The following is a 26,589-nucleotide window of genomic DNA, read 5'->3' on the forward strand; positions in this document are numbered from 1 at the left end:
CCAGGCTTAGCCTGGGAGGGTGGAAGATGAGGAAGGATCACAAGAACATTGGAAGCTGGAGGAGGAAAACACAAAGGCCAATAACCCTAGTAGACTCTTTCTTCTCCCCATTTCTATCTTCTGTTCAACCACTCAGGCAGCGGAACTGTCCATCAAGTTTCTGCCTCCCCAGCGCAGCCTGGAAGTAGTTCGGGCTGTAGGTCCCCAGCTGATTGGAATTGGAAAGCACAGTGCGGTAAGTAGGGTGCTAGGACCGACAGACCCTCATGTACATGGGATGGTGGGTGACATGTGATCCAGATGTAGGGGTGGGCCCTTTGGCAAGTGCGCCAGTTTTGTGGGGAGAGAGTTCACCAAGGGGAGGCACTGAGTCAGATGGAAAGATAGCTTCCACTCAGATTTCCCTGTGCAGGCTGCAGAACTCTATCTGAACCTGGACCTCGTCAAAGAAGCGATCGATGCTTTCATTGAGGGTGAAGAATGGAACAAGGCCAAACGCATAGCCAAAGAGTTAGACCCGCGGTAATTGCCAGGAGATTCTTAGTTCCTTTTGTAAACACCGAGGGAAATTTCTCATGGTGAGGGTGTGGTGCTGCATGACCAGAGTTAGCAATCTCTGTGTATCTTCCCAGGTATGAAGACTATGTGGACCAGCACTATAAGGAGTTCCTGAAGAACCAGGGCAAAGTGGATTCGGTAAAGCTCTCAGTGTTAGGAGGGAGAAAGCAGGAAGAGGCCAGAGGGGCTAACTAGGTGTCCCATGTGAAAGGCCTGGGTTCCCCAACACCACCAGAACAAGAGTAAAAGTCAAATTCATGAAGAGGTACTAGAGATCCTCCCTTCTCCTCTCAGCACATCTGTCTTTACTGCTCCACAGCTGGTGGGTGTGGACGTAGTAGCTGCCTTGGACCTGTACGTGGAGCAGGGTCAGTGGGACAAGTGCATTGAAACAGCTACGAAGCAGGTACCGCTGGCCCTCCCATTCCCACCCGCCTCTTCCTGATTCCCACCCCTTAACTCCAATGCCCAATCTGCAGCGGCCCCTACTGAGCACCAGAGAGCAGTCTTCCGTCCTCTGATTCTGAGATCAGAATCCTCAAGTGCCCTGTACCTCCTAAACAAACCCGTGCTGTCTTGTCACTGCCTGTTCTTGCTGACCCAGCCTCTTCCGTGCTGTTCCTCCACTCCCAAACAGAACTACAAGATTCTGCACAAGTACGTGGCTCTGTATGCAACTCATCTGATCCGAGAGGGTGGCTATGCCCAGGCTCTGGCTCTCTATGTGCAGCACGGAGCCCCTGCTAACCCACAGGTACCAGCCTTCTTGAGATGAATGTTTCCTTCTTCATCCTCTAGAACCATCCCTTCATCTGTCTCAGAGAATCCTGAGCTGAAACAGACCCTCTGGAGCATTTACCCTTTGAAAAAACACCCAGGCAGCTGTCCATGTTCTTAGTGAACATACCCGACCTGTCTGTCCAAGAGCAATCGTGGATAGCCTTCAAGGGTCCTTACTGACTTCCTCTAGAACTGACAGTTCTCCTATGAAGAATCAAGAATTTCTAGACTGTAAGCCTTCACATCATTAATCGCCCACACTCACTGAACACCAGCTAATATGATAGGGTTTTTTGTTGTGAGTTTTGTCTCTTTTCTGAGTCAGGAACTCTTGTAGGCAAGGCTAGCCTGGAACGATGAAGCCTAGGATAACCTTGAAATCCTGGTCCTCCTGCCAAACTCAGTTTTTCCTTAGGCCTCTTCTTCCTTCACCAGTCTCTTAGCTCCTACACACACAGCTCCCTCACTCAGGTCCCCTTCCCCTCAACCCCTAGAACTTCAACATCTACAAAAGGATCTTCACTGACATGGTTAGCTCTCCTGGGACCAACAATGCGGAGGCCTACCATAGCTGGGCTGATCTTCGGGATGTCCTCTTTAACTTGGTAAGCAAGGATCAACAATGACATAAAAAGTTCCTTCTGTTCTAGTCTCCTTTACCTTCTCAGTGCAAATGGCCAGCAGTGGCCACTCTACAATCCTCCTTGGCCCTCTTCTGACCCGAGCCTAGCTATGCTCTCCCCCTGACCCCCTTCTCTAGTGTGAAAATCTGGTGAAGTCCAGCGAAGCAAACTCGGCAGCCCACGAGGAGTTTGAGATGATGCTGCTGATCGCTCATTACTATGCAACACGCTCTGCGGCCCAGAGCATCAAACAGCTGGTAAGGTGCAGCCAGAGATTCAGCACAGAGCACTCGGTCACAAGGATGCTCCTTCAGACCTCGGGAGCCAAACACATCCAAGTCTGGGTCTTGGAGCACATTTCCCTCTGTGCTTCTCTTCTAGTCACTCCAACACTTGCTGAGATGGGTTCTTCCCAGACTGTCTGGCCGGAGGGCTGTGCCCACAGCTCTACCAGCCTCATTATGTTCAAACGTTCAGATAGCGTGTTAGTTTTATGTACCTCCTACAAGTACACACAGTTTGGCTTATTTTAGTTATAACTGTGCATACATTTCATGTACGTGGTCAAATTCTCGAAAGTAGAAAAAGCCCTATACATAACCTGAGCTGGTCACGTAATGCTGATGAAAAGAACTAAGACCGGAACAGCCTGAGATCTAGAGGGTTCAGAACGGCTTGCTGGTTGTCTAGCTCCATGGCTGGCTTAGTTACAGACTCATTGGTCTGATAGCTCAATCACCACAGGGCCCGGATCATAAACTTTGCCTTTAATTCACAGGAAACCGTAGCTGCCAGGCTCTCCGTCTCACTCCTGCGCCACACCCAGCTGTTACCTGCAGACAAGGCCTTTTATGAAGCAGGTACTGCTGCCAAGGTGAGCTGGGGCAAGGGAAAGAAGGGTGGGGCTGAAGAAACTCGGAAGAGATGGAGACTGCCTTGGGCACAGCTGCGTAAGGGGCTGATGTGGAGGATGACACAGCCTGCCTCTTCTGGAGCATTCTCCCTGACCCCAGAGAAGTAGATCCAACCTCACACCCATCTGCACCTTTTTTTGTGATAGGAAGTTGGCTGGGAAAACATGGCTTTCATTTTCCTCAACCGATTTTTGGATCTGACTGACGTAAGTAGGGAAACTGTGCCTAGAGATTAGGGCCTTTGCCTGTCACCAGCTGTGCCCATCTCATGGTTGACTGCTCTGCCACAGGCAATTGAGGAAGGGACTCTGGACGCTCTTGACCATTCAGATTTCCAGGACACAGACATCCCCTTTGAGGTGCCACTCCCGGCCAAGCAGCATGTACCGGTAAGGTGTCACCAGTGGGTCGGCACCGAGAAGGGTAGAAGGCTTTGGGATGCCATTTTTCGGTGACATCAACCCTGTTACTCAGGGGAAGCAGAGGCAGTTCCAAGGTGGACTACTTATAGCTAAAAGCCGAAGTACGGGCGCTAAGGGCTCAGCAAGGCCCTGTCCTCACCCCCCAAGCCTCCCAGCCCCAGGTGAAGCTAATGCTACCTCTCCTTCCCAGGAGGCCCAGAGAGAAGAGGTTCGAGACTGGGTGCTCACAGTCTCGATGGATCAGAGGCTGGAGCAGGTTCTGCCCCGGGATGAGCGCGGTGTCTATGAGGCTTCCCTGGTAGCAGCGAGCACTGGGGTTCGAGCCCTGCCCTGCCTCATTACAGGTATGGAACCCCACGTTACCCCATATCCCGTGGCAAGTAGAAAGTAGGGAAAAGCATCAAAATTCATTTCAGAGATAGGATTACCCATCCCACTCGACTCCCAGGCATCCTTCCCAGTCTCTTGCCAATCCCATCATCTCGTCTTCCACCACAGGTTACCCCATTCTGAGGAACAAAATTGAATTTAAGCGACCAGGGAAGGCTGCTAACAAAGACAACTGGAACAAGTTTCTTATGGCCATCAAGGTGAGAGAGAGAGTCAGTCGTAAAGGGCAGAGCTGGGAATGGGGTGGGGTTGGGGTGGGAGGCACTCCGAGTAGGATTGCCCGAAAGGCAGGTCCAGACTCTGTGCCTGATCCTCAGGACACCCAGAGGCTCCAAGGAGTCCCTCTCATGTTTTCCCCTTTGCTCACAGACCTCCCACAGCCCAGTGTGCCAGGATGTACTCAAATTCATCAGCCAGTGGTGTGGGGGGCTCCCCAGCACCAGCTTTTCTTTTCAGTGACTGTACTGCTGAGCGTTTAGCTCTTCCCTCATTAAAGCTCTGTAAGTAGTCGAGACTGCTACATTCTTTGATCAACATCTCTCCACCCAGTGCAGTGCGCTGGGCTCTAAAAGTAATTGCAATCAGGCAGAAAACAAAAACTAGTCCTTTTATTACAATTATTTATATCACCCTCTGGTCAGGGCCCCTTGCGTAGTAGAAAACACCTGTGGATTACGCCTCAGAAGAGCAGTTGCCTGCTAAAGAAAGAGCCGACCCGCATCAGAAAGCAAGCAATATAGCAAAATAAAAAAACTGGTCCCAGTCCCAAGAATGCATCCCACCCGGGGCCTTTTACCTGTCCTAAACCCAGGTTTTCTGTTTAGTCTGGAAATCCTGGTGGTGGTGGAGTAGCTGCACGTTTTCCGGCCTTTTACACTCAGAAGGTTCAAGGTCGGTCAGTTCCTCCAGCTGCAGGGGAGGGTGGGTTCAGTAACTGGGCCTTAAGAGACACACCTTTCAATACAACCAGGGTGTGGAATGAACCCTTCCTGTTTCTCTTCCATACCTGCTCCTGCAGCCCTTCCTTCCTGCAGGGCCCAATTCCCCGCAGGGTGAGTGCAGCTACACAACAGTAACCAGAAAGAGCAGCCTCGCCTGCAGACATGAACAGAGAGGGGATCCAGAGAGCCAAGGCTGTATCCTAAAACCAGAAGTAACAAAGAGGACTAGGCCTTGGAAGGGGGAGGAGCAGCACAAGGGGCAAAGGTGAGGCCCAGAGAACACTAAGAATCAGCTCACATAAATTCTTGTGGGATCAAAGGGGCAGTCAGTGTGTCCAGGCCCCTGGTCCAGTGGTATGGAGGGATCCAGCAGTCCTGGATGGCAGTCAGCAATAAGGCGGCGGCCACCATTGGCAACAGTGAGCGACACAGCAAGAAGGAGGCCCATGGAGCAGGCAGCGGACACAAGCAGATTCACTAAGGCCAGCGTCAGCAGGGCCCAGTGCTAAGTGGGGTAGAAGACCGGGTGGACAGTCTAGTTAGGTTTCCCCGTGATTTAGAAACCTGAGTTTCTATTTGAGGCTCCTGCCCAGAAGTTTGAGCTGAGACACCTCCACCCCTCTCACCAGTCGTGGACGAAGAAGGTTCCTGGATGCCAAGAGGGCCACAAGTCCCACGGAAACGCTCTGCGGAAGCAACAAGACTAAGGCTCACTGTCTCTCGGCACCCAGCCCACCCCGCTTGCCCATCCATCCGCCAGCCACGCTCACCAGCAGCCCCGAGCCCACCGAGATGACATTGGCCGTGGTGTATTCCGGTGTGACCGCGCCACGGGGGTTGGCCACGTGCCGCAGGACAGTACCATGCAGCACAGCGCCCACCAGAAGGTTCACGTGGCCCACCAGGATCAGAGCGAGGCCCACGCGCATCAGCCGCCTGGGCCCCCGGGCGGCGTCTGAAAAGTAGGGGGAAGGGCGCCATCAGCCGTGCAGGGAGGGGCCACAGGGCCAGCCGCGGCGCGTGGGACGCCGAGAAACTACAGGTGAGGAGAGCCAGGCAACTTACCGAAGACGCAGAGGCGGCAGCACCTCATCGTGGGTCGCTCTGCCCCCGCCACCACCGGTCCGCCCTATCTGGACCTGGGCCTCGCCCCGCCGCCGAGCAGAACCCCGGAGCTTCCGCGCCGCCACAAGGCAACTCCACCTGGGCCCGCCCCGCCCCCGGCCTGAGGCCCAGCCTCCAAGGGGCCGCCCCACCTGGTTCCGCCCCGCCCCCACCTGGGCAGCTGTGCCACCCAATGAGCCGCAAAACACCAAGCCACGCTTTTAGCAAAAAGTAGACTTTTATTACAGCAGCAACTGAGGCGATTCGAATGGCCCCCGGGGCCACCCCTGCAGCACCACCTTTCTCTCCCGCCCATCCGCCCCAGCGGGATTGTAGAACTCTGCTCCCCCAGTGCCCGTGGGCCTCCTGTCCACACAGGCAGGGCAGGAGCCAGCAGGTCAGCTACTAGCTCCAGCTAGAAGGTGGCTGCTGAGAAGGCCCAGGCCCACGTCTGTGCAAAACAAGTAAACAAAGTGCAGAGGGGAGGAAGAGAGGGGTAGGGGCAGGATGATGCTCAACCAGGGAGCCCCTAAAGCCCTCCTGAATAATAAGGGGAGACGGGGCTTCACAGGGTAATACTGACTGGGGAGAAGGGGCAGGAGGACTGCAGCATGTCCAGGGACAGCCACACTCAGATAGGGGCCTGGCTCAAGTGAGCTCTATGAGGAGACGGTGACAGCGGCTGAGTTGAGGGTGCTGTTCCTGGCAAAATTGAACTTGTTGAGGGTCTCCTCGAGCAGAGAAGTCAGGCGGCTCTGATCAGCCTGGAGAAGAAGCTCAGTGAGACAAGGCTGAGAGACGGTGGGGAGGCAGCCAGGGCACAGAGGGCAGGAACCTTACCTCACTAATGAAGCCCAGCTGCACCAGCTCAGCTGCCAAGTCCGGGATGTTCTCATCTGACAGAAAGATAGGGGGTGAATGAGTCCAGTCTGGGAGCCCTTTAGCTGTTTCAGAAACTGTCACTTTCCCCGTCCCTGACATGCCCCTCAAAGCATCCTCCTCCAAAACAAAGGAGACTCTCACTTGGCATCAGGTCACAGCTCAGGTGCCGGTTCAGCTTGTCCTCCAGCTTCAGCAGAAGTGTTAGCTAGAGAAAAGGACAGACAATGAGGCTGCTCTTCTCCATCCAGGGCAGCCCTGTGCAGCCCTGTGCAGCCCGGCCCTGAGCTTACATGGTGTTTGACTCCCTCCTCCACTGATTCGATGTTGCACTGCATCAGCACCACCTGGAACAGGACAGAAAAGATGGCCACTAGAGACCAGTCACTAAACCCACCGACACCTGGAAGCCTTTACGCCCCACAGAAGAACCAGGTGGCCAGGGGCAGAAACGCACTCCATACAGGACAGCACCGTAGCTGAGATGTCCGCCCCCATAGCCAAAGACCGGTCACACCAGAGTCCCCACCTTGCGTGTCTCCACCTCAGCTGGCTCAGGAGTTGGAGTCTTGACAGAAGGGGGCACAACAGGCGACGTCACCTCCTCCTGCTGTGGCTGCTGAGGCCGAGGTAGCCCAAAGGCTGTCAGAGGGTAGATCCCATTCCTGGTGGGAGATGACATAAGTCACATGGACTCTCTGAAAGCCGCAGGACACCTGCCCCTGCTTCCTCACAGAAGCCCACCTTCTCACCTGACATCTTCAAGAAATTTGTCTAATTCCAGGGCAGGTGACTGAGAGTACCTGGAAGAAGGAGGAAAAAGCACGAGAATGAACATTTTACAGAACCTCAGAGTGGTAGGGATCAATCATCCCTTCCAGACCCTCTCAGCTGGGTACTCACAAAGTCTGAACTGGTTCTCGTCCTGGCCCAGCAGGGATTTCCGCCAGTACAGCACTGGTATCCATGTTTTTGGTGATCTCCTCTAGAGCATTCTCTGGGATCATATCTGGTGGATATAATGGGTAGAACATTATGTAAAGATAGAATTGGTTCACAGGAGGCTTAGAGGGAGGGACAGGGGTAAAGAATCCCTTTGGTAACAGAATACAGATGCCATGCCAGTGATGGGAGAAACCCCAAATTGTAAGAAAATCCTAGCAATCTTCATTTAGCATGGATTCAGTCCCACTACCAATTTCTAGCAGGGTTCAGGAAACTCACGTTGATGTCCCACAATACAGTGAGCAGCAAGGAGTTTGAGTGAGGGCACTTCAAACAGTGCTGGGTGGAACAGAAGTTCTCTGGCTGTTGGTCTTCGAGCAGGCTCAGACTGCAGGCACTTTTGAATAAACTCCTATAAGAGAACAAGGGACTAAAGCAGGCATCTAGCAAGCCTCTCACAGCCTGTAAATATACATGCTTGAAGGCAACACTTGTTGGGGAAACACTGACCCATCTCTTGAAAGGGCTTTAAATACATATGTAATGTATAAAATTATCATTCACTATCTTCCTGGTTTTTCTTTTTAGACTTCATTTTCTGAGACAGGGTCTCTTTAGGTGGCTTAAACTAGCCTAGAACTCGCTATGTAGTCCAGGCTGCCTTTGAACTCATGATTCTCCTGCTCAGCCTTTGAAGTGCTAGGATTACAGGCAAGAGCCACCATGCTGGCTTTGGTTATTTCTTTTCCACTGTACAACCACAATACCTTTTTTTAAATGTTGAGACTTAGTATTTGTGTATGTGTTTTAGTAGTTCATTCATGGTCAACTTTTTTGGATCTTTGCCAAATTTAGTTTTTCCCTTCTCAAACTTAGCGAAGTATTGTTCAGTATTCACCATATTCTCTGTTTTCCAAGACTATTTATTACCACACTTCCCTTATCCACTAAATTTCTGAATTCACTGTATTTCCATGCTTTCTCTAACCACTCCACCTCCTTTTCTGCGTTTGATGAAATCCTATGGCATCATACTTTCTTATTTTCAGTTTTAAAGGTGAACAAGGTCACATCCTGTGATCTTTTATCCAACAACCCATCCTAATGTGAACCAGACCCTGCCTCCATTCTATTAACTCTTCGACTAGACCTCTACTTCTTTCTTGCTCCCCATTACTGTCCCTAGTTAACTGTTAACGTTCCTTCCTTGCTTTTTGTTTGTTTGGTTGGCTTTGTTTTGGGTTTTGGAGGCAGGGTTTCTCTGTGTGTAGTTCTGGTTATCCCGAAATTCCCTTTGTTCCCAGGCCTGCCTCTGCATCCCGAGTGCTGGGATTATGAATGTGCACGTGTCCCCCCCCCCCCGTTGTTTTGTTTTTGAGACAGGGTCTAAGGTAGCCCAGGTTGGCTTTGAATGCTCTATGTAGAGGAGGGTTGACCTTGAACCCCTGATCTTTCTACCTCCACCTCCCAATGTTGGGATTATAGATGTTTGCCTCCATGCCTGACCTAATTGTTCTTGTTCAGACTATCCTGTCTCACTATAGTTAATCTACCTACTGATTCATAATTCTTTCATCCTTTATTTTTTTGTTTTTGTTGTTGTTTTGTTTTGTTTTTAAGACAAGATTTCTCTGTATCCTTAGAGCCTGTCCTGGAACTAGCTCTTGTAGACCAGGCCAGGCTCGAACTCACAGAGATCGACCTGCCTCTGCCTCTCAAGTGCTGGAATTAAAGGCGTGCGCCACCACCACCCACCTCTTTCATCTTTTAAATCTTAGCTCATTAAATATAAAATCCAAAATGACTGGTTTGATATTTAAATTTACTTTGGAATGTCAAGATTATTGTGTAAGACTGTGTAGCAACTGACTTAGGTAACCATCAAAATCAGCTCATCTGTATGTAGACATACTTAACTAAGAAATTATTTTTAACCTCAATATTACCTATCTGAACCCCTTCACAGGAAAATTGTGTTTAGTGTTTTCTATTTTGACTGTATTCCTTTTCTCTTGGAGCATATTCCCAAGAAGTAAAATAAACTTGAGAGCATTTGAAAGTCACTTAAGGATGGAGATTGATCCCAACGACTCTTACCCTCTGTAGTGGGTCTTCTAGTAGCTGGATGGCACTGCTTATGGCTTCCTGTGGCACATATGAGGACTCTCCATTGCCCTGAATCTCCAGCACTGCCATCTGCATTGAGGAGGAACCCGAGGGGAAAGCTGAGATCTGAGGAACACACCCAGTGCTCCCACAGTCACTCCCAGCATTTCCCTGTCTCTGTTCGAATTCCACACTTTCTCTTTTCCCTTCCCTCGGGTCTCCTCACCTCCAGTGCACACATGCCAAAGGAGTAGATATCCACAGCTGTTGTCACATTAGTGACTTCTAAAGAAAACAAATATCTTAGTAAGAAAGAGAATTGATTGGATAAGAAGTGGCCAAGTGGGTGGGGCTGGAGAGATGGCTCAGAGGTTAAGAGCACAGGCTGTTCTTCCAGATGTCCTCAGTTCACTTCCCAGCAACCACATGGTGGCTCACAATCATCTGTAATGAGATCTGGTGCCCTCTTCTGGCCTGCAGGAATACATGCAGGCAGAACACTATATTCATAATAAATAAATACCTCTTTGAAAAAGTGTATGCAAGTACACTTTTAAAATGTATGTAAGTACAGAAAGATGAAGTTGTGGTTCTATTATCCCTGTATCTCAGGTTATGAAATATAAACCAAGATCTGAGGTCGCTCTATCAGGGAGGGTGTAGGTAGAGTGGCACAATCTGTCTGAGGGACCGTAATTTAAAAAAAAAAACAAACAAACAAAAAACAGGGTCTGAGAACACAGCAGAAAGGCAAAACTACTCACCTCCATACTCTGGTGCAAAGAAATGTAGGTTCTTCTGCTCTTCCCGGCAAGTCTTCACATGGTTGTTGATAGTATCAGGAGCCACTACGAGTAGGGAAACACCCACAATCTGACCACCACCAAAGCATGATCTTACTCTAGAGAGAGGCTGCAAAAGCCATGTTTCTCCTGAAGTGTGTTTTCTAATACTCAGTGGACACAAACCTACCAGTCTCCCAATCTTGAGCTAGAGATTACATATGAACATCACTTATCTACCCTTTCTGCAGCCTAAGGTTCCTAACTCAGAAACAACAGAGTCTACACACTCTACAGACAGACACTGGGGCTTCAGGCTCTTCAAGTAGCACAGCAAAGGAAAAGCTTTCATTTGTGACCTGCTCCTCTTTCCAAAGTCACAGATCTACCAAATCCATAGGCCATAAAAATGCTAGGTTTATTTGACTCATCTGCCCTGCAATTAATATAAAAACACAGGCAGCCCTTCCAACTATGGGACAACTAAAGACCTCATGAATCTGGGTAAGAAAGACAAAGCAGCATTAACATACAACCAAGGAGCTAGCCTCTTCCTTACCCATCTGTGTTAACTGAAACTCAGCGAACCAATACCCTGAAATCAGTTTCACTTTTAATCCACCAAAACTTTAGACTTTTATTCCTCAAAATCACCTACCACAGGACTGAACGAGGTACCAGGGCCAGGCCCATGCTGGACTCACTCTGATGGTAACAATGACTACAAGTCACAGAGAATCTAGGCGCACAGTATGATTTAGGGAGCCAGCCGGATGATGAGGGAATATGACTAAAAGGAAGTGTCCAGCCAGGCAGAATCCACAGGAAACAAGCAGGTTATAAAGGGACAAGCAGGTGGAGGCTGGCGGGGCAAAAGCTTAGCAGGCATAATTAGACACGGGAAGCAGGGAACAGGCCTTGCTCCCACGACTGCATGCACTGGGCAGCCGCAGAGGGAGCAAAGGGAGCACAAACAGAGCCCCAAGTGGGGCAGAGGGAGCTCTCACCATTAGCAAAAATCCTATGAAAGACTGTTGGGAACAGAGCAGCCCGTAAGCGGGAGGGAGGAAAACAGAGAAAAGTTGTGAGCGATGGAGCAGCCAAGCCCCAGACAAATGGTAACAACACACAAACACAGCACACGGAAATGTCACTGCACACAAATACACAGCAAATGAAAGCACTCACAGCAGGCACAGTCTGGAATCTCTTTGGTAGGGTTTGGCCTCATATCCATCTCTTGCCCTTTCCCAGCCTCCTATTTCTCTGTATTATTAGTCCAAGTTTCTCTCCAAGAAGTACAAGATTGTACACCCTACCCCATTTCCACTAATTGGTCTCTCCCTATGAATTACCTCTACAAAAAGTCTGTCTCTTATCAACAGCCCACACCTCAAAATTCACTATTCTCCCCACGCCTTTTACCTTACCCCCAGGGTTCCCAAATTCCCGAGGCTCCCCTGCCCAGAATCTCTCCCTCCCCTCACCAGAGCCAATCTTGATGAGTCCGTTGTGCTGGATGAAGATGGTGTCACAGGTCAGGTTCCCATGGATGATGGGAGGGTCACAGGAGTGCAGGTAGCTGTGGGGGCACTGGGCTGTTAGAGGGGCCACTAGGAAATTAAGGGCAGGGGGAACCCAAGGGTTAAGAGGAGCAAGGGCCAGGTCTCCTCCTGGCCACCAAAATGACAATCCCTGTACTCTGAATCTCTATTGTGCCAAGTGACTTAAATAGGAAAAGCACAAGGAGAATGAGGCAGGGTCACTGTAGTGGTTAGGACACGAGGAGGACCCCATAAGGGGGACTAATCTTGTCAGCACATGACTCAAAGAAATTGGGGAGAGGCAGAATAGAAAAGCAGAGTAGTGCCTTGCAATCTGTTTAAGGAAATAAATCAGGAGACACTGGGGGGAAAACCAACCACGTATTACTTACCTTAGGGCAGAGAGGATCTGTGTGCACCAGCGTTTCCAAGCCTGGAAAAGAGTTTGGTCCAAGGATCCGCAGTAATATCCTCTCTCTCCCTCTTCCTTCTCCCCTCTCCACCACCCACCCTCTTTCTCCAGGGTCTCACTGTATCGCCCTGGCTGTCCTCAAACTATGCAGAGCACACTGGCCTCCAACTCCTTAACCAAAGGTATGCACCACACACCCAGTGATACTTTCCTCTCTCAGCCTTCACACTAGTCCTTGTCATCCCTCATTAATTGGCTTCATAATCACCACCATCTTTTTAAATCCCTAAACCAGCCTAAAACTATAGCTAGCCTCCCTCCGTACCTTTTCATTCATAGTCTTGTGGTTCTTTTTGGTCTTCTTCAGAAACTGCTTAAGGCTTCCAGACGACATGTATTCTGTGATGAAAATCACCTAAGAAAGTGGAACACTTCCTATTAAAGCTTTAATCTAAACATTATCTCTCACCTGGTGACATTTATACCAGATACATATTAAACTGTGTTTGTTCAACTTCCCTTTCTTTTAGGATCACTTTCTTAGGCTTAACAGCACAATGAAAACAGAGAAGCAAGTGAACGTTCACTCATTCCTTCCCACCACTAGCTGGGAAATGCTTCAGTAAGGAGATGAAGCTCTGTTCTCCCTTCCACAGCTGAAGACTTCAGTTCTTGTCTCAAAATTACCTTGTTTTAACCTCTGAGTGTAAGATGGACAGTGAATACAGCTGCTCTCGGGCAAAGAATTCAGGAAATACTAGGCAAAAAAAAATCTTACCCTGGCCTTGTTCTCTTTAACGTCAGCCCAATACTTGTGAAACTTAACAATGTTAAGATGTTCCAACTGAATCAGATTATCAAACACTGCACGGACCTTTTCCTGGAGCAAGGGAGACAGGAACAGCAGTTCACAAATTGCTGTAATAATACGAAAGCCACCACGACCCCTCCCCTTAGATGATCTAACCATGAAGGCTTTCCTACAGTACTTTCCCAACAATAGCTGTTTAAATACTGGTTCTAATGCCCCTAGGCCTCATCACCTACCTCCTGCAGTTTGTAGTTCTTGCGTTCAGAGAACTGTACCTCATTCCACACAACCTCCACACCTTCCTCTGTATCCATAGCCAGGTATGCACTGTCAATACCTGGAACATTACGCTGATTCACCTGAGAAGCAGTTCAAGTGGAATTAAGTCACCTCACAAACCCACCTTTTTAGTATTGCATATGACCATCTTCCAACCCCACCCTACTCAAGTCCAGTCTGCTCCCTGGACAACTACTCCAGTTCTCACTGTTTACAACTCCACTGCCATCACCTTACCTCTTCCCTCCTCTTCTGCCAGCGTCCACAGGGTGACTCTTCCAAGATCTCAGACTCATCTTCACTTTCTTCTTCCTCCTCAGGAGAAGCAGCTGAGGTGGTAGAGGTCACAGGAGGTGACACTGAAGTCAGGCCAGGAGCTGAAGAGGAGGATTCTACCTTTGGGTCTGAGCCACTGCTGACTACTGTTTGGGACTCCCCTTCCGACATGCTGGAATGAACACTCAACCTGCAGCGGCTGGGCAAAGACAGGAGAAGACAGAGGTCAAAAACAGATCTATAAAACTTTAATAGTTTTTAGCTGGGTGCTGGTGGCGCATGCCTTTAATCCCAGGAGGCAGAGGCAGGCGGATCTCTGGGAGTTTGAGGCCAGCCTGGTCTACAAGAGCTAGTTCTGGGACAGGCTCCAAAGCTACAGAGAAACCCTGTCTCGAAAAACCAAAAAAAAAAAAAAAAAAAAAAAAACTTTAATAGTTTTAACCGCATCTTCAGTTCAAAAACATATATATATCCTTTATGTCCTTTAAATCTAAAGTCAGAATTACTCATACCCAAATACTGCAGTGTGAATGGCTCTCCTCCTTCTGGAAGAGGCGTTAGTTACCTTAGCTGGAGATCACCCCAAAGTGCCAAACACAAGGCTAATGACAGCATAACCCACTTTGGGCAAACCCAAATACACAATAAAATTGGGTTCCCCATTTCTTCTCAGAAAATAGTGCTGCAACTGATATATTTCCCATTGACTCGCCATGGGCCTCAATTTTCACTGTGCTCAAAAATGAGGGTATACAGGCATTACTCAGAACAGATGACTCTAGACTCCAAAATGATCCACTGAAACAGCCCAATGTGCCTATCTCATCCTTAGCCAGCTTGCTGAAATACCCAACTGACTTATCCTGCTAGAACCAACAGTGACATTATCTATCCATCCCTCCCACACAGACAGCTGCTGTTGGGCCAGGTGACTGGCAGGAGTGACTTCCATCCCTACTGGCCTCACCTTCCTTAAGATGTGTGACTGGCAAATGGGTACTGTTTAACAGCATTGCTTTTCATTTGCTCACTGAAATGTTTAGTCACATTTGTAGGTTACTGTAGGTCACACACCAGGCAGGTGCTTGAGATACATCAGTGAATTAAAATAAATGAAATGCTGAACTTAATGATAACAAACTGAAAAGAAAAAACAAAGACCCTAGCTTCCTGCTCCCCTTGCATTCACATTGCTCAGAGGCTCTGACTTGCCCATTCTCTGAAGCACTGCATCTGACACTGGTGACTGCCTTCAGGTACAGATTATTCAAGCTACAGCCTCCATAGGCAAGGTGTTAAACTGCAGCATTTCTGCAGGGGAAGAGCTGCTTGAAGGAAAGCCTAAGTTTTTCATTAACCTATGAAAAAAATAATAGGATCACCCAGCAAACAAAGGCTGTAAAGGACCTGCAACCTGTGTGTGCTTAGGCTCAGGGAGTACTGTCTAGTAAGAAGGTGATACCCTGAAAGGAAAGTTGCACTCCAAAGTCCGTTCAGAACACCAGAAAGCTGCAATCAACACCAAGCCAACTACACACTTCTCTCTGATGCCCCTTTCTGCACACCTCTCCCCAGTCCACACTGTTTGACCAGAATCGAGAGCGACACAGCGTCCTAGTAAATTCCAAGAGCAACACAGCGCTACAGGAAAAAATATCTGGTAGGATAGTTCCCCAACTTAATTTCTAAGAAAATCCTTGTCTACCCGAGAAATATTCCTCAGTCTGCCAAGAAAGCTATGTATGCGAATGTCTTAGTAATCTAACAGAAAAGATGAGCTAGGCTAAGAAAATATGTTTCAATCAGCTCCTAGAGCAGCTCCGTTCACTCGATGTGCCTAAAATCTGAGCTGCTCAGTTACATTTCTAGCGCGATTACAACAGACGGTAAGAGTAGAACGTCAATACAGGAAGCTGTACCAAGGAAATCTAAAACTACTGGACCGAGGACACAGCCACTTCACAGGTCACAGGAAGAGAAGACTGTCATCAGTTAGAGACAAATGTCCCGGAAGGTACATGCTTGTGTCTTCCCTCCCCAGTCACGCCCCAGTGGGGAAAATGAGAGCCGAACCTAAAGCGCCCAAGCACTCCCGCCAAGGATGCGAAACTTCTGCAACACGGGGGGTTCGGCCTCGGGGCTGCTGGCAGGTTTGGGGACCACACGTGGGAAGGCTCATTTACATCGGCGAGGGCGATCTCCCCGCAGCCTCTAGCTCCCCTGAGGGCGCACTGGGCATTCACTCCAGAGTATTGTCTGTTATCTAGCAAAGTTGTTCTCCGGGCTTCCACGGCTAGTTGAGAGCCCACTGCGCGTCACCCCACATAGCTCGCAGCCACAGGCCGCTCTGAGTAAACCCAAAAAAGCCTCTGAGGCCAGCAGAGCCGCACAGTCAGAAAGGAAGCAAGCTCGGGGGCGCGAGACCCTCAGCATCTCAACACTCCAACAGGTCGCCAGGCCAGCATCGGGAAGGAAGGGCGTCGGGCGCCCCAGCAGACAGGCGGCCAAGCACCACCGCCACCTCATCAAAGGCCGGCCCCGCCGCGCCGTCAGGCCGCAGGCCACGCCCCCGCGCTCGGCGCGCCGCCCCGCGAGCAGGCCGGGCCCGGACGCCGCGCTTCCTTCCGCAGGCCCTCCGGCCCGGGCCCCCGCCCCGCCCCCGCCCGCGCCGCCGGCCCCGCCTCTCGCGGCCAGAGTTCCAAGAGAACGCCGGGGCCCCCCGACCCGCGCCCGCAGAATTCCGGGCCGCCGCGGCCACGCCGGAGACACTAGGAGGGCGGGCGGCGCCCTGCGGCCAGGGTGGCCCCTCAGCTGCGACGGGCCGGGCCGGGTAGGGCCCGACTCCCGGGGGAGCAGGGCCGCCCGACAGCAGCCGCCGGCCGCGTCCCGCCGACCCGCGGCTCGGGGCGATCCCGCCGCCCTTCCGCGAGCCCCTCCCTCCAGGGCCTCCTTCTCCGGCGCTCACCTCCCGACTCGGCGCCCGCAGCCTGCGCTTCAGCTCCAGCTCGGGTTCCGGGGCCTCGGATCGCAGCGACTCCCTCACAGCTGCGCTCCGCAGCGCAACCGAACTGCGGGCCCCGCCCTCGCGGCGTCCGGACCAACAGATGGGCGGTGCCGCAGCGCCGCCAGGTTTCCATTGGACAGGGCGGCGGGGGGCGGTTCCCGCAGACGGGCGCTCTCAGGGCAGCCTCCTGCCGGGTCTCCTCCCCTTGGGGGGCTCCGGCCGACCGCTTGCCTGCGTTGTCTCCTGTCTCTCTGTCTACCCTCCACCCAGTCGAGGTGCCCCAAGTAATTCTGCTGGACGAAAGCGAGGCCTTCTCCCTCTTCTCGAAAGCGCCATGACAGTCCTAATCCTCCGAAAAGACAAAAGGAACGAGAGGCGCAGCTTCACTCCAAGGGACGAGCCCGCCCATAGTCCCCTTTTGGGAAGGAGACAGGGCTCCCGACACCCGTTTTTCAGAAAGCTTTTTGTTGCTGCTGTTTTTAGTCGCTTAACATGAAAATTAATAGTTTTTGGTTTGCATCACACTATGCCCAAACACACCTGACGTGACCCTCGTTAAGGGCGAACTCACTGAAATTATCCATTGATAGTTGACGAATGCGAAAATGAAACAAAAAAAAAAAAAGTTACCCAAATTTAAGCCCAATGAAGAAACCGAAGTGAGAAGATTCATCAAAACTGTCCTTGAGAAAGTCTTTGGAAAGAATTTAGATTGGCTGCCATTCAGTGTCAAGAAAGTACAATAGCAGGGAACCCTGACTGCTCTTTGGACTGGAGAGGGAGGGGGAGAGGAGTTTGGGGGGAGGGGGAGAAGGGTGGGAGGAGGGGGAGGGAATTGGGAGGAGGGGGATACTTTTTTTTTCTTTTCTCAATAAAAAAAAATTAATTAAAAAAAAAGAAAGAAAGTACAATAGACTCCACATAAGCCGTTCATCTTGGAAGACTAAAGGCAGAATCTAAGTGGTGGAAATTCATTCTGCCATTGTATATGTTTTATCAGGGGACCAGGATGAATCAGCTGACCTGAGAATGTCATCATCACCAATTTCCCAGCCTTAAACGGACTAATTAATCCTACTTCACGGGTTCAGAAGGAAATGCTGTCGAAACTTATTTTCTCATCGCTTCAGTTTAAACGACTTATTTTAAAAACTAAATTTCCTCTGGGTAGAGGTGGCACACCCCTTTGCTCCCAACACTTGGGAAGCAGAGGCAGGTGGATCTCTGTGAGTTCTACAAAATGACTTCCAAGACAGCCAGAGATGTTACACAGAGAAACCTTGTCTCAAAACAATAACAGACAAACAAAAAAACTATATTTTCTACGGGTGGTTGTGTGGTGGTGCACACCTCCCGAGGCAGAAGCAGAGATCCTCCAGGATAGCTAGGGCTTCACTGAGAAACCCTGTCTGGGGGGAGAGGGGACAGGGGGAGGGGGAGGACACGAATAACTAAATGCGGAGCTCAGGCGGACGGCTTGCCAGCGTTGTCTCCTGTCTCTCTGTCCACCCTCCACCCAGTCGAGGTGAATCTCTGTGAGTTTGAGGACAAACACGGCTACATAATGAGACCCTGTCTCAAAAACCAAGCTTTTTTTTTTTTTTTCACCCAGCTTAGTGGTGCAAACCTGTAATCGCACCATTCAGTAGGCTAATGTCATGAGTTCAAAGTCAGTCAGGGCGATAGTGAGACCCTCTCTCAAAATAAAACAAAATAGAATCCAATGTGTATTAGCAAACCTTTTGGATTAAAGATGCATGGACCTAAAATGTAGAGCACACAATTTCAAAGTGTATTTTAGTCTCAAGGGGAAGGATACTCATCCTCTTCGGATTAGCCTTCTCTCCTGCGGCACCAAGGCAATTGGAACTCCTGAACCGTGGCAAGCACTCATTAAATATCCGTTCATGCTGCTGTAGTTCCCCAATATTTTCTGTCAGCGCTATCAACCTTTGCATTTCAACTAGCTCTTTCAAATATACATGCGGGGTCCTTTGGCAACCTCATTGTCGATCATTCTCATTCATACTTAAAATGCTCAACTGCCCGCCTTTAATCCCAGCACTTGGGAGGAAGAGGCAGGCGGATCTCTGTGAGTTCAAGGTCAGCCTGGTTTGCAGAGCTAGTTCTAGAACAGCCGGGGCTACATAGGGAAACCCTGTCTCAGTAATATAATAATAACCAAATAAATAAATCTTTGTTAAAGAGCCACTAAAAAGCAGTTGCAGGGGCGAGGGGTGTACATGCCTTTAATTCCAGCATTCTGGAGGCAGAGGAAGGTGGATTTCTATGAGTTCCAGGACAGTTATGCATACACAGAGAAACCCTATCTCATTAATATAATAATAAACAAATAACTAAATATTTGCATAAAACCCACTAAAAGACATCTCAAAATGTTTCAGCATAATATCTACATAGTAACTTCTATGAACCAGACACTATTGTTTGGTTTTAGGTTTTATTCACTGCATGTGTGTACATGTTCCAGTAAGCATGTTGCTGGTCACCAGTCTTAATGGGGTTATAATGAGAGAATTCAGATATAGCTACTGCGAGCTCCTGAGTGGCACATAGCCCCAATCTGCCTTTTGTCTTCAGCACCATCTGTTTAACATATGTGAATTGTGTAGGAGAGTTTCCCAAAGGTGCAAAGCCTATGCAAGACTTAGTTGGGAGACAACCTGGAAAACCATGGATTTTCTGATTGAGAATTTGCACTTGGCACTGTCCCTTTGCAAAATGCTTTGGGGACATGGAAATCAACTTACTAAGGTGTAAAATGGAGAATATTGAAGAAGCCTTCAGCGAAGGGAAGGTGGTCCAGTCCACAGAGATGAATGCACCCTGCAGCTGGAAAAGGGATGATTATCCATCCTTGAGGTGCCTCTGTACTTCTATCCTGAACCACGTGAATGAACACCCACACCTGGTATACAACAGGCTTATGTTAATTTAATCGTAACAATTATGTAAGTATTAACAATTATTTTAGAGGCCCTACCTTATAATCCTACCTTCAAATAAAAAATTAAGATTTTCTTTTTGTTTTTGAGACTACAATTGGTATTTTGATGTCTTTTCATACCTTTGAAAATTGTTTTTCCTACCCAAGTCTTAGTGTTATAGTCAAAGGACTCAGATGGATTGTGTGTAGAATACATTCGTCCATTGGTGCTGATCTGATTTTTAAGGGCCAGTGTATCTTTTTGCATTCTATATTAGCATTTTCAAAAGCCAGTGATTCAATGAGTACTCGTCTAGCTTCTGGATCTGCTACTCCTATTTGTACAGCTTTAGTTAATCTTTACAAAAACTCACTAAATGGTTCTCTTGGGCCTTGTATAACCTTAGTACACGATTAAATTCTTTTTCCTAGTTCTTGAATGTTGTCCTAAGTATTCAAGGCTGCTGTATGGCATAGGAACAAAATGTGTTCATTGTATATAGTTTGACTATCTGGATCAGTATAACCACTCTCACCAAAAATTTGCCAGATAGCTTGATTGTGGTGATCAATATATACATATATCAAAACATCAAGTTGAAGTTGGAGTGGGCTATTATGCCAGCACTTGGGAGACTGAGGTGTCATAACATTAAGTTTAAGCCTTGCCTTGGCCTGGTGACATACACCTTTCATCCTAGCTCTTGGGAGAAATAGGCAGGCAGATAGATCACTATATGTCCCAGGCCAGCCTGGTCTACATAGTAACTACCAGGCCAGCCAGGACTACACAGTGAGATTCTGTCTAAAAAAGAAAGAGGAAGGTCAGGCAGTGGTGGCACATACCTTTAATTCCAGCCCTTGGGAGGCAGAGGCAGGCAATAAATAAATAAATAAATAAATAAATAAATAGGAAACAAGCAAATGTGTTGTACACATAAAGTTTTTCTTTTTGTGCTGGAAATGTTACGCAGGATCTTGAGCATGCTAGGTGAAGCACTTGATCTCTGAGCAGCTCTACAACCTCCAATCACTCAGGAAAGTATTCATTTGTTAACTAGTTCCTTCTCTGCTCCATTTTTTCTTCCTTTCTCCCTGCCTCCCCCATTTTTTTCATGATACATGCTTTCATCAAACAGTCTTATAAGGTTAGGCAAGCCTTTTACTAGTGAACCCTTCCCAGCCCTATTCCATTTCATAAATACAAATATATAAAGAGCAGAAAGTTCAAAAGGCACAAGTGGATATGTAGTAAGTGCTCTTCCATTTTGTCACCCAGCCGTCTCGTTTCTGTTCCTGCCCAGCAGAACACTGTCTTAATAAAGCTTCTATATAAAATCTAACATATCAATGCAATACCTGTATTTCCCCCAAAATAATCATTTCACGAACAGGCAAGATACAACAGAATATTAACTGCTACTAATATTTAGTTAGAAATCATTTCATTGTCCAATGGTAGTTATTAATTAAATATGGATATATTTGGGAAATGTAATACTTTATTGATAAAGTTAAAAAATGGTGTTATAGAAAGTATTGTATAGGGGCTGGAAAGATGACTCATTAGTTAAGACTTCATCCTGCAGCAGGGTGTGGTGGTGTAAGTCTTAACACCAGCACTTGGGAGGCAGAGGCAGACAGATCTCTAAATATGAGACCAGCCTAGTCTACATAGTGAGTTTCAGTAGATCCTGGGCTATATATAGAGAATCCTGGATATATATATATATATATATATATATATATATATATATATATATATACCAATTGTTTTAAATGTGGTAGAATAGGCCATCTGAGAAGGGATTGTAGACAGGGCATTCATAGAAATAATGTTTCTTCTGTGAATCACCCAAATAGAAGTTCCCAACTTTCTGGATTATGCAGAACATGCTGTAAAGGCCAACAATGGACCAATGAATGTAGATAAAAAAGAGAAACAAGGCAACCCATCACCATCATGAAACTCCTTGGGCGGGGGCTCTCACAGGGTCCCAGGATGAAAGTGGTCCAGTCATTCCTAGTTACTGTGGAAGACACGCCTCCCCAAGAAAATTAGAAAACCCAGTACCTGTTGTAAAAAACAAACAAAAACCACACTGTTCTGAATGATACAATAACCATGGAGAATGAATCAAAGATACCAATAGAAAATAGAAAGTACATAATTTGCCAGAATTCTAAAAATGATCAAAGACCAAAAATGAGAAAGATTACAGAACAAGTTGGAATCTTTGCAGGTCCCATGGCATGTAAGGAACATGGGTGGGGAAACAGAATATTCCATGCAGAGAAAGCTTGGGACATATTTTTATTAAGGAAGAAGGTATTAGGAGAGCAGGGGGAAAGGAAGGAAAAGATACAGAGACAGAGAGGGGGAGAGAGGGAGGAGGAGAGAGAAGGGGGAGAGACAGAGAGTTGCCTCTTTAAAAAAAGGGTGGGAAGGGGGGGCTGGAACAGGTTGCCTTTTTGTAGGAAGGAAGAGATTAGGAGTGGGTGGAGCTTGTCTCTTAAAGAGACAGGCTACTGTTTGGGTTTACCCTACCAGGTGACAACGAAGGCCAGGATAACAGAGAGGACGAATAAATAACATTATAATTGAAGGATTATTATACATGGCTGCAGATGTGACTATTATTACTCCAGAATCTTGGCATCCAAATTGGCCTCTTCAGGGTGAGGATGTTCAATTCCTAGGAATTGGAACCCTATGTCAGGTAAAACAAAGCAAAAGAGGGTTGGATGCATAGGGCTAGAAGGACAGAGAGGAAGGCTGAGACCATATGTGGCTCATATAGCAGTGAATCTATACGTCGAGATCTGCTACAACAATGGAATACCCAGATTAACATTCTTGCAGTCTCTGTTTCTGGGAAGGATATTATGAGTTACTATAAAAAAAAACATTCTCCAAACATTCACGGTGTACAAAAACATACAACAAAAACTGGTGAACTCTTAGAGGTACCAATGGCCCTAAAAAACCTATATGGCTTAAGCAATGGCCTTTAGCAAAAGAAAAAGTTCAGGCTTTAGAACAGCTGGTACAGGAGCAACGTGGTGCTCAACATATTGAAGAATCAACCAGCCCTTGGATTCTCTTGTATTTGCCGGTAAAAAGAAATCTGGAAAATGGAGAATGATGACAGATCTAAGAGCTGTTGATAAGGTAATTCAGGGAATGGGCTCTCTACAATCTGGAATTCCTTTGCCTTCCCTATTGCCTAAAGAATGGCTCCATATATATATATATATATATATATATATATATATGTATATTATGTATACAATATTCTGTCTGTGTGTATGCCTGCAGGCCAGAAGAGGGCACCAGACCCCATCACCGATCGTTGTGAGCCACCATATGGTTGCTGGGAATTGAACTCAGGACCTTTGGAAGAGCAGGCAATGCTCTTAACCTCTGAGCCATCTCTCCAGCCCTTTTTTGTAAAATATATATATATATATATATATATATATATATTATGTATACAATATTCTGTGTGTATGTCTGCAGGCCAGAAGAGGGCACCAGACCTCATTACAGATGGTTGTGAGCCACCATGTGGTTGCTGGGAATTGAACTCAAGACCTTGGGAAGAGCAGGCAATGCTCTTAACCTCTGAGCCATCTCTCCAGCCCAAGAATGGCTTCTTATAGTTATTGATTTAGAAGATTGTTTCTTTACTATACCTTTACAAGAAAAAGACAGAGAAAAATCTGCCTTCACAGTGCCAGATTATAATAATTCTCAGCCTCCTAAAAAGTATCAATGGAAGATTCTCCCACGGGGAATGTTAAATAGCCCCACCCTGTGCCAATATATTGTAAATAAGCCATTGGAAATAATACGCAAGCGATCCCCTGAATCTATAGTTTACCATTACATTGACAACATTTTACTATCTGATTCAAATGTAGATACTTTAGAAAGAATGTTTGAAAGAATAAAGAAAAAATTGCCTTTTGGGGGATTACAAATTGCTCCTGAAAAAGTACAAAAAGAAGATTCTATTAATTTTTTAGGCTGTAAAATAGGTTTACAAAAAAAATAGACCTCAAAAGGTACAAATTATCAGAGATCAATTGCAGACTCTAAATGACTTCCAAAGATTTCTAGGTGACATTTCACATCTATAGCCCACTATTGGAATAGAACCTGATGACCTGGTTAATTCAAACAAAATTTTAGATGGTGAAAAGTATTTAAATAGTTCTAGAGAATTATCAGCTGAAGCTGAGAGAGAATTGACTTTGATTGAAAAGAAATTACAGAAGGCACATGCAGATTCTGAGGATCTAAATCTTAACTACATTCTGGTCATATTAACCCTCCAAAAATTCTTCTTCAGGAATTTTAATACAGAAGGAAGATATTATCTTAGAATGGATCTTTTTATTGCATATACTGAGCAAAACATTAAAAAATTATGTGGAAGGCTGGAGAGATGGCCCAGCGATTAAAAGCACTGACTGTTCTTCCAGAGGTCCTGAGTTCAATTCCCAGCAACCACATGGTGGCTCACAACCATCTGTAATGAGATCTGGTGCCCTCTTCTAGGGTACAGGTACACATGCAGGCAGAGCACTGTACATAATAAATAAATCTTTTTAAAAAATCTTATGTGGAAAAGGTTTCTGAGTTAATTATAAAAGGAAAATTGAGACTTTATCAATTAGCAGGAATAGACCCAGCAGAAATTATAGTACCAGTCACTAATGACGAAATCGACATCCCATAATCGACAAATTATGGGAAGAAAGTGAATCCTGGCAAAGATCTTTTTGGGAGATAATTTTTTGGGAGAGATTAACAATAACTATCCCAAAAGTGAGAAAATTTGACTTATAAAGATAACTAATTGGATCCTTTCTCACATTGTATGGGACACACTAATTACTGAGACCCTACATTCTATACTGATGCAAATAAATCAGGAAAGGCAAGTTACAAATCAGAAACTTTAAGTAAAATAGAACAAAGAATTATATGTTATTCTCATGGTACTAAGGGATTATAAAGAACCTCTAAACATAGTTACTGATTTGCAATATGCAAAAAGAGTTGTTTTGCATATTGAAACAAATGAATTTATACCAGATGATACAGAATTGACTTTATTATTTATTCACTTACTAGATACAATCAGGAATAGGTATCATCCCATATATACAACACACATCTGATTCCATATGGGTCTGCCAGGTCCTCTAGCACAAGATAAGGCATAAATTGATCAATTATTGATTGGAAATGTTCTGAAGGCCTTAGAATTTCATAAAAAAAAACAAGTCAATAGCAAAGGTTTAAAAAAGGACTTTTCCATCACATGACAACAAGTCAAGGAAATTATAAGGAGATGTCCATTTGTTGTTTATACAACCAAATACCACTACCTACAGGAAGGAACCCAAAGGCTACTCAAAAGAATGAAATATGGCAGATGGATCTTTTCCCTTTTGTAGAATTTGAAAAATTAAAATATGTACACCATACCATTGATACCTATTCAGGTTTTCAATGGGCAAATGCTTTGAGTTCTGAAAAGACTCGTTCAGTAATCACACATTTACTAGAAGTTATGGCCATCATGGGTATACCTGCACAAATAAAAATAGACAATGCTCCAGAATACGTCTCTAAGAAAATGAAACCATTTTTGCTTATTATAAAATAAAGTATATTATAGGTATACCAAACAATCCTACAAGTCAAGCAGCTATAGAAAGATCAAATATAACTATAAAGGATATGTTAAATAAACAGAAAGGAATGATAAATACCACCAGAAATAGATTGTATAATGCCTTTATTAACCTTAAATTTTTTAATGCTAATGAAAAAGGAACAACAGCTACAGAGAGACATTGCACAATGGAAAAAAATTCTGGATTAATCAGCCAGTGTACTTTAAGGATTTGCCAACCTCAGAATGGGAACCAGGAGATGTGCTACATTGGGGAAGGGGTATTGCTCTTGTTTCCACAGGAAAAGAAAAGCTATGGATACCATCAAAATCAATCAAGATTCAATTTGAAAAGGAGAAACCTCTTGATAAAGAGAAATGACAGCTCATCCAAAGAGGTGACAATTCTACAAGTTGTAAAAAAAAATCTCACAAGGATTAGGGCAGGGTTCTTTTCTTGTCTTTGCAGGAAAATAGAAAAATACCTATCATTGAGAGGTCAAGAGACCTTGGACATCTAGATGTCTAAAGAAGAAAAGATAGTTATCTAGAAAGAATCACCAAGCAAAGAAAAATCTGACTTATAATACCAATATTCTCTGCAGTGTAAAACTGTACTACTTAAACATATATATCTCTTTATTTCTCAATATAATGGTAGTCCTAACACTTAAAAATCAAAGCTGGCTTTGGAGTTAGACTGTGGCTCTCCTTCTCTGATGTGGGATTCCCCTCTGTATGCTGTGAATATATTTTATTACCATTGGTTAATAAAGAAGCTGCTTTGGGTTTATGGCAGTGCAGAATAGAGCAAGGCAGGAATCCCAAGCAGAGATAGAGGAGAAAAAAAGAGGTGGAATCAGGGAGATGCCATGTGTCTGCCATAATAAACAGATGCGCCAGAACCTTGCCAGTAAATCACAAACCTCATGGCAAAATATAAATGAAGAGAAATAGATTTAAGAGTTAGCTAGAAATATGCCTAAGCTATTAGCCAAGCAATGATGCAATTAATATAGTTTCTGTGTGATTATTTTGGGTCTGAGTATCTGGGAAATGAACAAGCAGTCCCCTCCTACACTTCTCTAAATCCAAGCATGTTGTTAAAAGAAAAATTCAGAGTTTCTGTCTCATTCAGGAGAGCCACCTTATGTGGGATAGAAGGAAAATAAAAACCTAGGA

At 46.4% G+C, this 26,589-nt stretch overlaps 3 protein-coding genes across 5 annotated transcripts in view; 1 reads left to right on the plus strand and 2 right to left on the minus strand.

Annotated features, from left to right (window-relative positions):
- LOC121433067 (intraflagellar transport protein 172 homolog) overlaps window positions 1-4,192 on the plus strand; it is a 35,199-nt gene extending 31,007 nt beyond the window's left edge. Inside the window, exons 36-48 of the mRNA XM_041631305.1 lie at window positions 137-235; window positions 413-522; window positions 633-696; window positions 878-964; window positions 1,196-1,312; window positions 1,833-1,943; window positions 2,099-2,218; window positions 2,740-2,835; window positions 3,022-3,081; window positions 3,166-3,264; window positions 3,488-3,641; window positions 3,796-3,887; window positions 4,057-4,192. Of these exons, the coding sequence (XP_041487239.1) occupies window positions 137-235; window positions 413-522; window positions 633-696; window positions 878-964; window positions 1,196-1,312; window positions 1,833-1,943; window positions 2,099-2,218; window positions 2,740-2,835; window positions 3,022-3,081; window positions 3,166-3,264; window positions 3,488-3,641; window positions 3,796-3,887; window positions 4,057-4,146 (1,299 nt within the window). The 3' untranslated portion in view covers window positions 4,147-4,192. The remainder of the gene's footprint in view (window positions 1-136; window positions 236-412; window positions 523-632; window positions 697-877; window positions 965-1,195; window positions 1,313-1,832; window positions 1,944-2,098; window positions 2,219-2,739; window positions 2,836-3,021; window positions 3,082-3,165; window positions 3,265-3,487; window positions 3,642-3,795; window positions 3,888-4,056) is intronic.
- Window positions 4,193-4,275: 83 nt separating this feature from the next.
- On the minus strand, window positions 4,276-5,834 carry LOC121432947 (keratinocyte-associated protein 3). Of its 2 annotated transcripts, none has more exons than XM_041631145.1 (7): window positions 5,694-5,834; window positions 5,399-5,583; window positions 5,255-5,314; window positions 4,927-5,133; window positions 4,694-4,828; window positions 4,484-4,596; window positions 4,276-4,382 (listed from the first exon to the last, which is right to left on the minus strand). In XM_041631145.1, exons 1-6 carry the CDS (start codon window positions 5,719-5,721, stop codon window positions 4,489-4,491), a joined length of 723 nt encoding a protein of 240 aa, XP_041487079.1. In that variant the 5' UTR covers window positions 5,722-5,834; the 3' UTR covers window positions 4,276-4,382; window positions 4,484-4,488. The 2 variants fall into 2 exon arrangements, with proteins under 2 accessions (XP_041487079.1, XP_041487078.1); XM_041631144.1 differs by having other exon boundaries at window positions 4,276-4,385.
- A 117-nt stretch (window positions 5,835-5,951) lies between these two features.
- On the minus strand, window positions 5,952-16,861 carry LOC121432946 (nuclear receptor-binding protein). Of its 2 annotated transcripts, XM_041631142.1 has the most exons (19): window positions 16,732-16,861; window positions 13,728-13,965; window positions 13,448-13,570; window positions 13,179-13,280; window positions 12,726-12,815; window positions 12,381-12,421; window positions 11,932-12,026; window positions 11,452-11,475; window positions 10,427-10,510; window positions 9,889-9,947; window positions 9,654-9,752; window positions 7,836-7,968; window positions 7,515-7,620; window positions 7,364-7,414; window positions 7,141-7,276; window positions 6,905-6,958; window positions 6,756-6,819; window positions 6,573-6,628; window positions 5,952-6,496 (listed from the first exon to the last, which is right to left on the minus strand). In XM_041631142.1, exons 2-19 carry the CDS (start codon window positions 13,935-13,937, stop codon window positions 6,392-6,394), a joined length of 1,632 nt encoding a protein of 543 aa, XP_041487076.1. In that variant the 5' UTR covers window positions 13,938-13,965; window positions 16,732-16,861; the 3' UTR covers window positions 5,952-6,391. The 2 variants fall into 2 exon arrangements, with proteins under 2 accessions (XP_041487076.1, XP_041487077.1); XM_041631143.1 differs by lacking the exon at window positions 11,452-11,475.
- Window positions 16,862-26,589: the final 9,728 nt, after the last annotated feature.

The sequence above is a fragment of the Microtus oregoni genome, unplaced genomic scaffold (genome assembly GCF_018167655.1).
Source record: "Microtus oregoni isolate MIOR12 unplaced genomic scaffold, Mior012 000036F_ref0000092, whole genome shotgun sequence".
Taxonomy (NCBI): Eukaryota; Metazoa; Chordata; class Mammalia; order Rodentia; family Cricetidae; genus Microtus; species Microtus oregoni.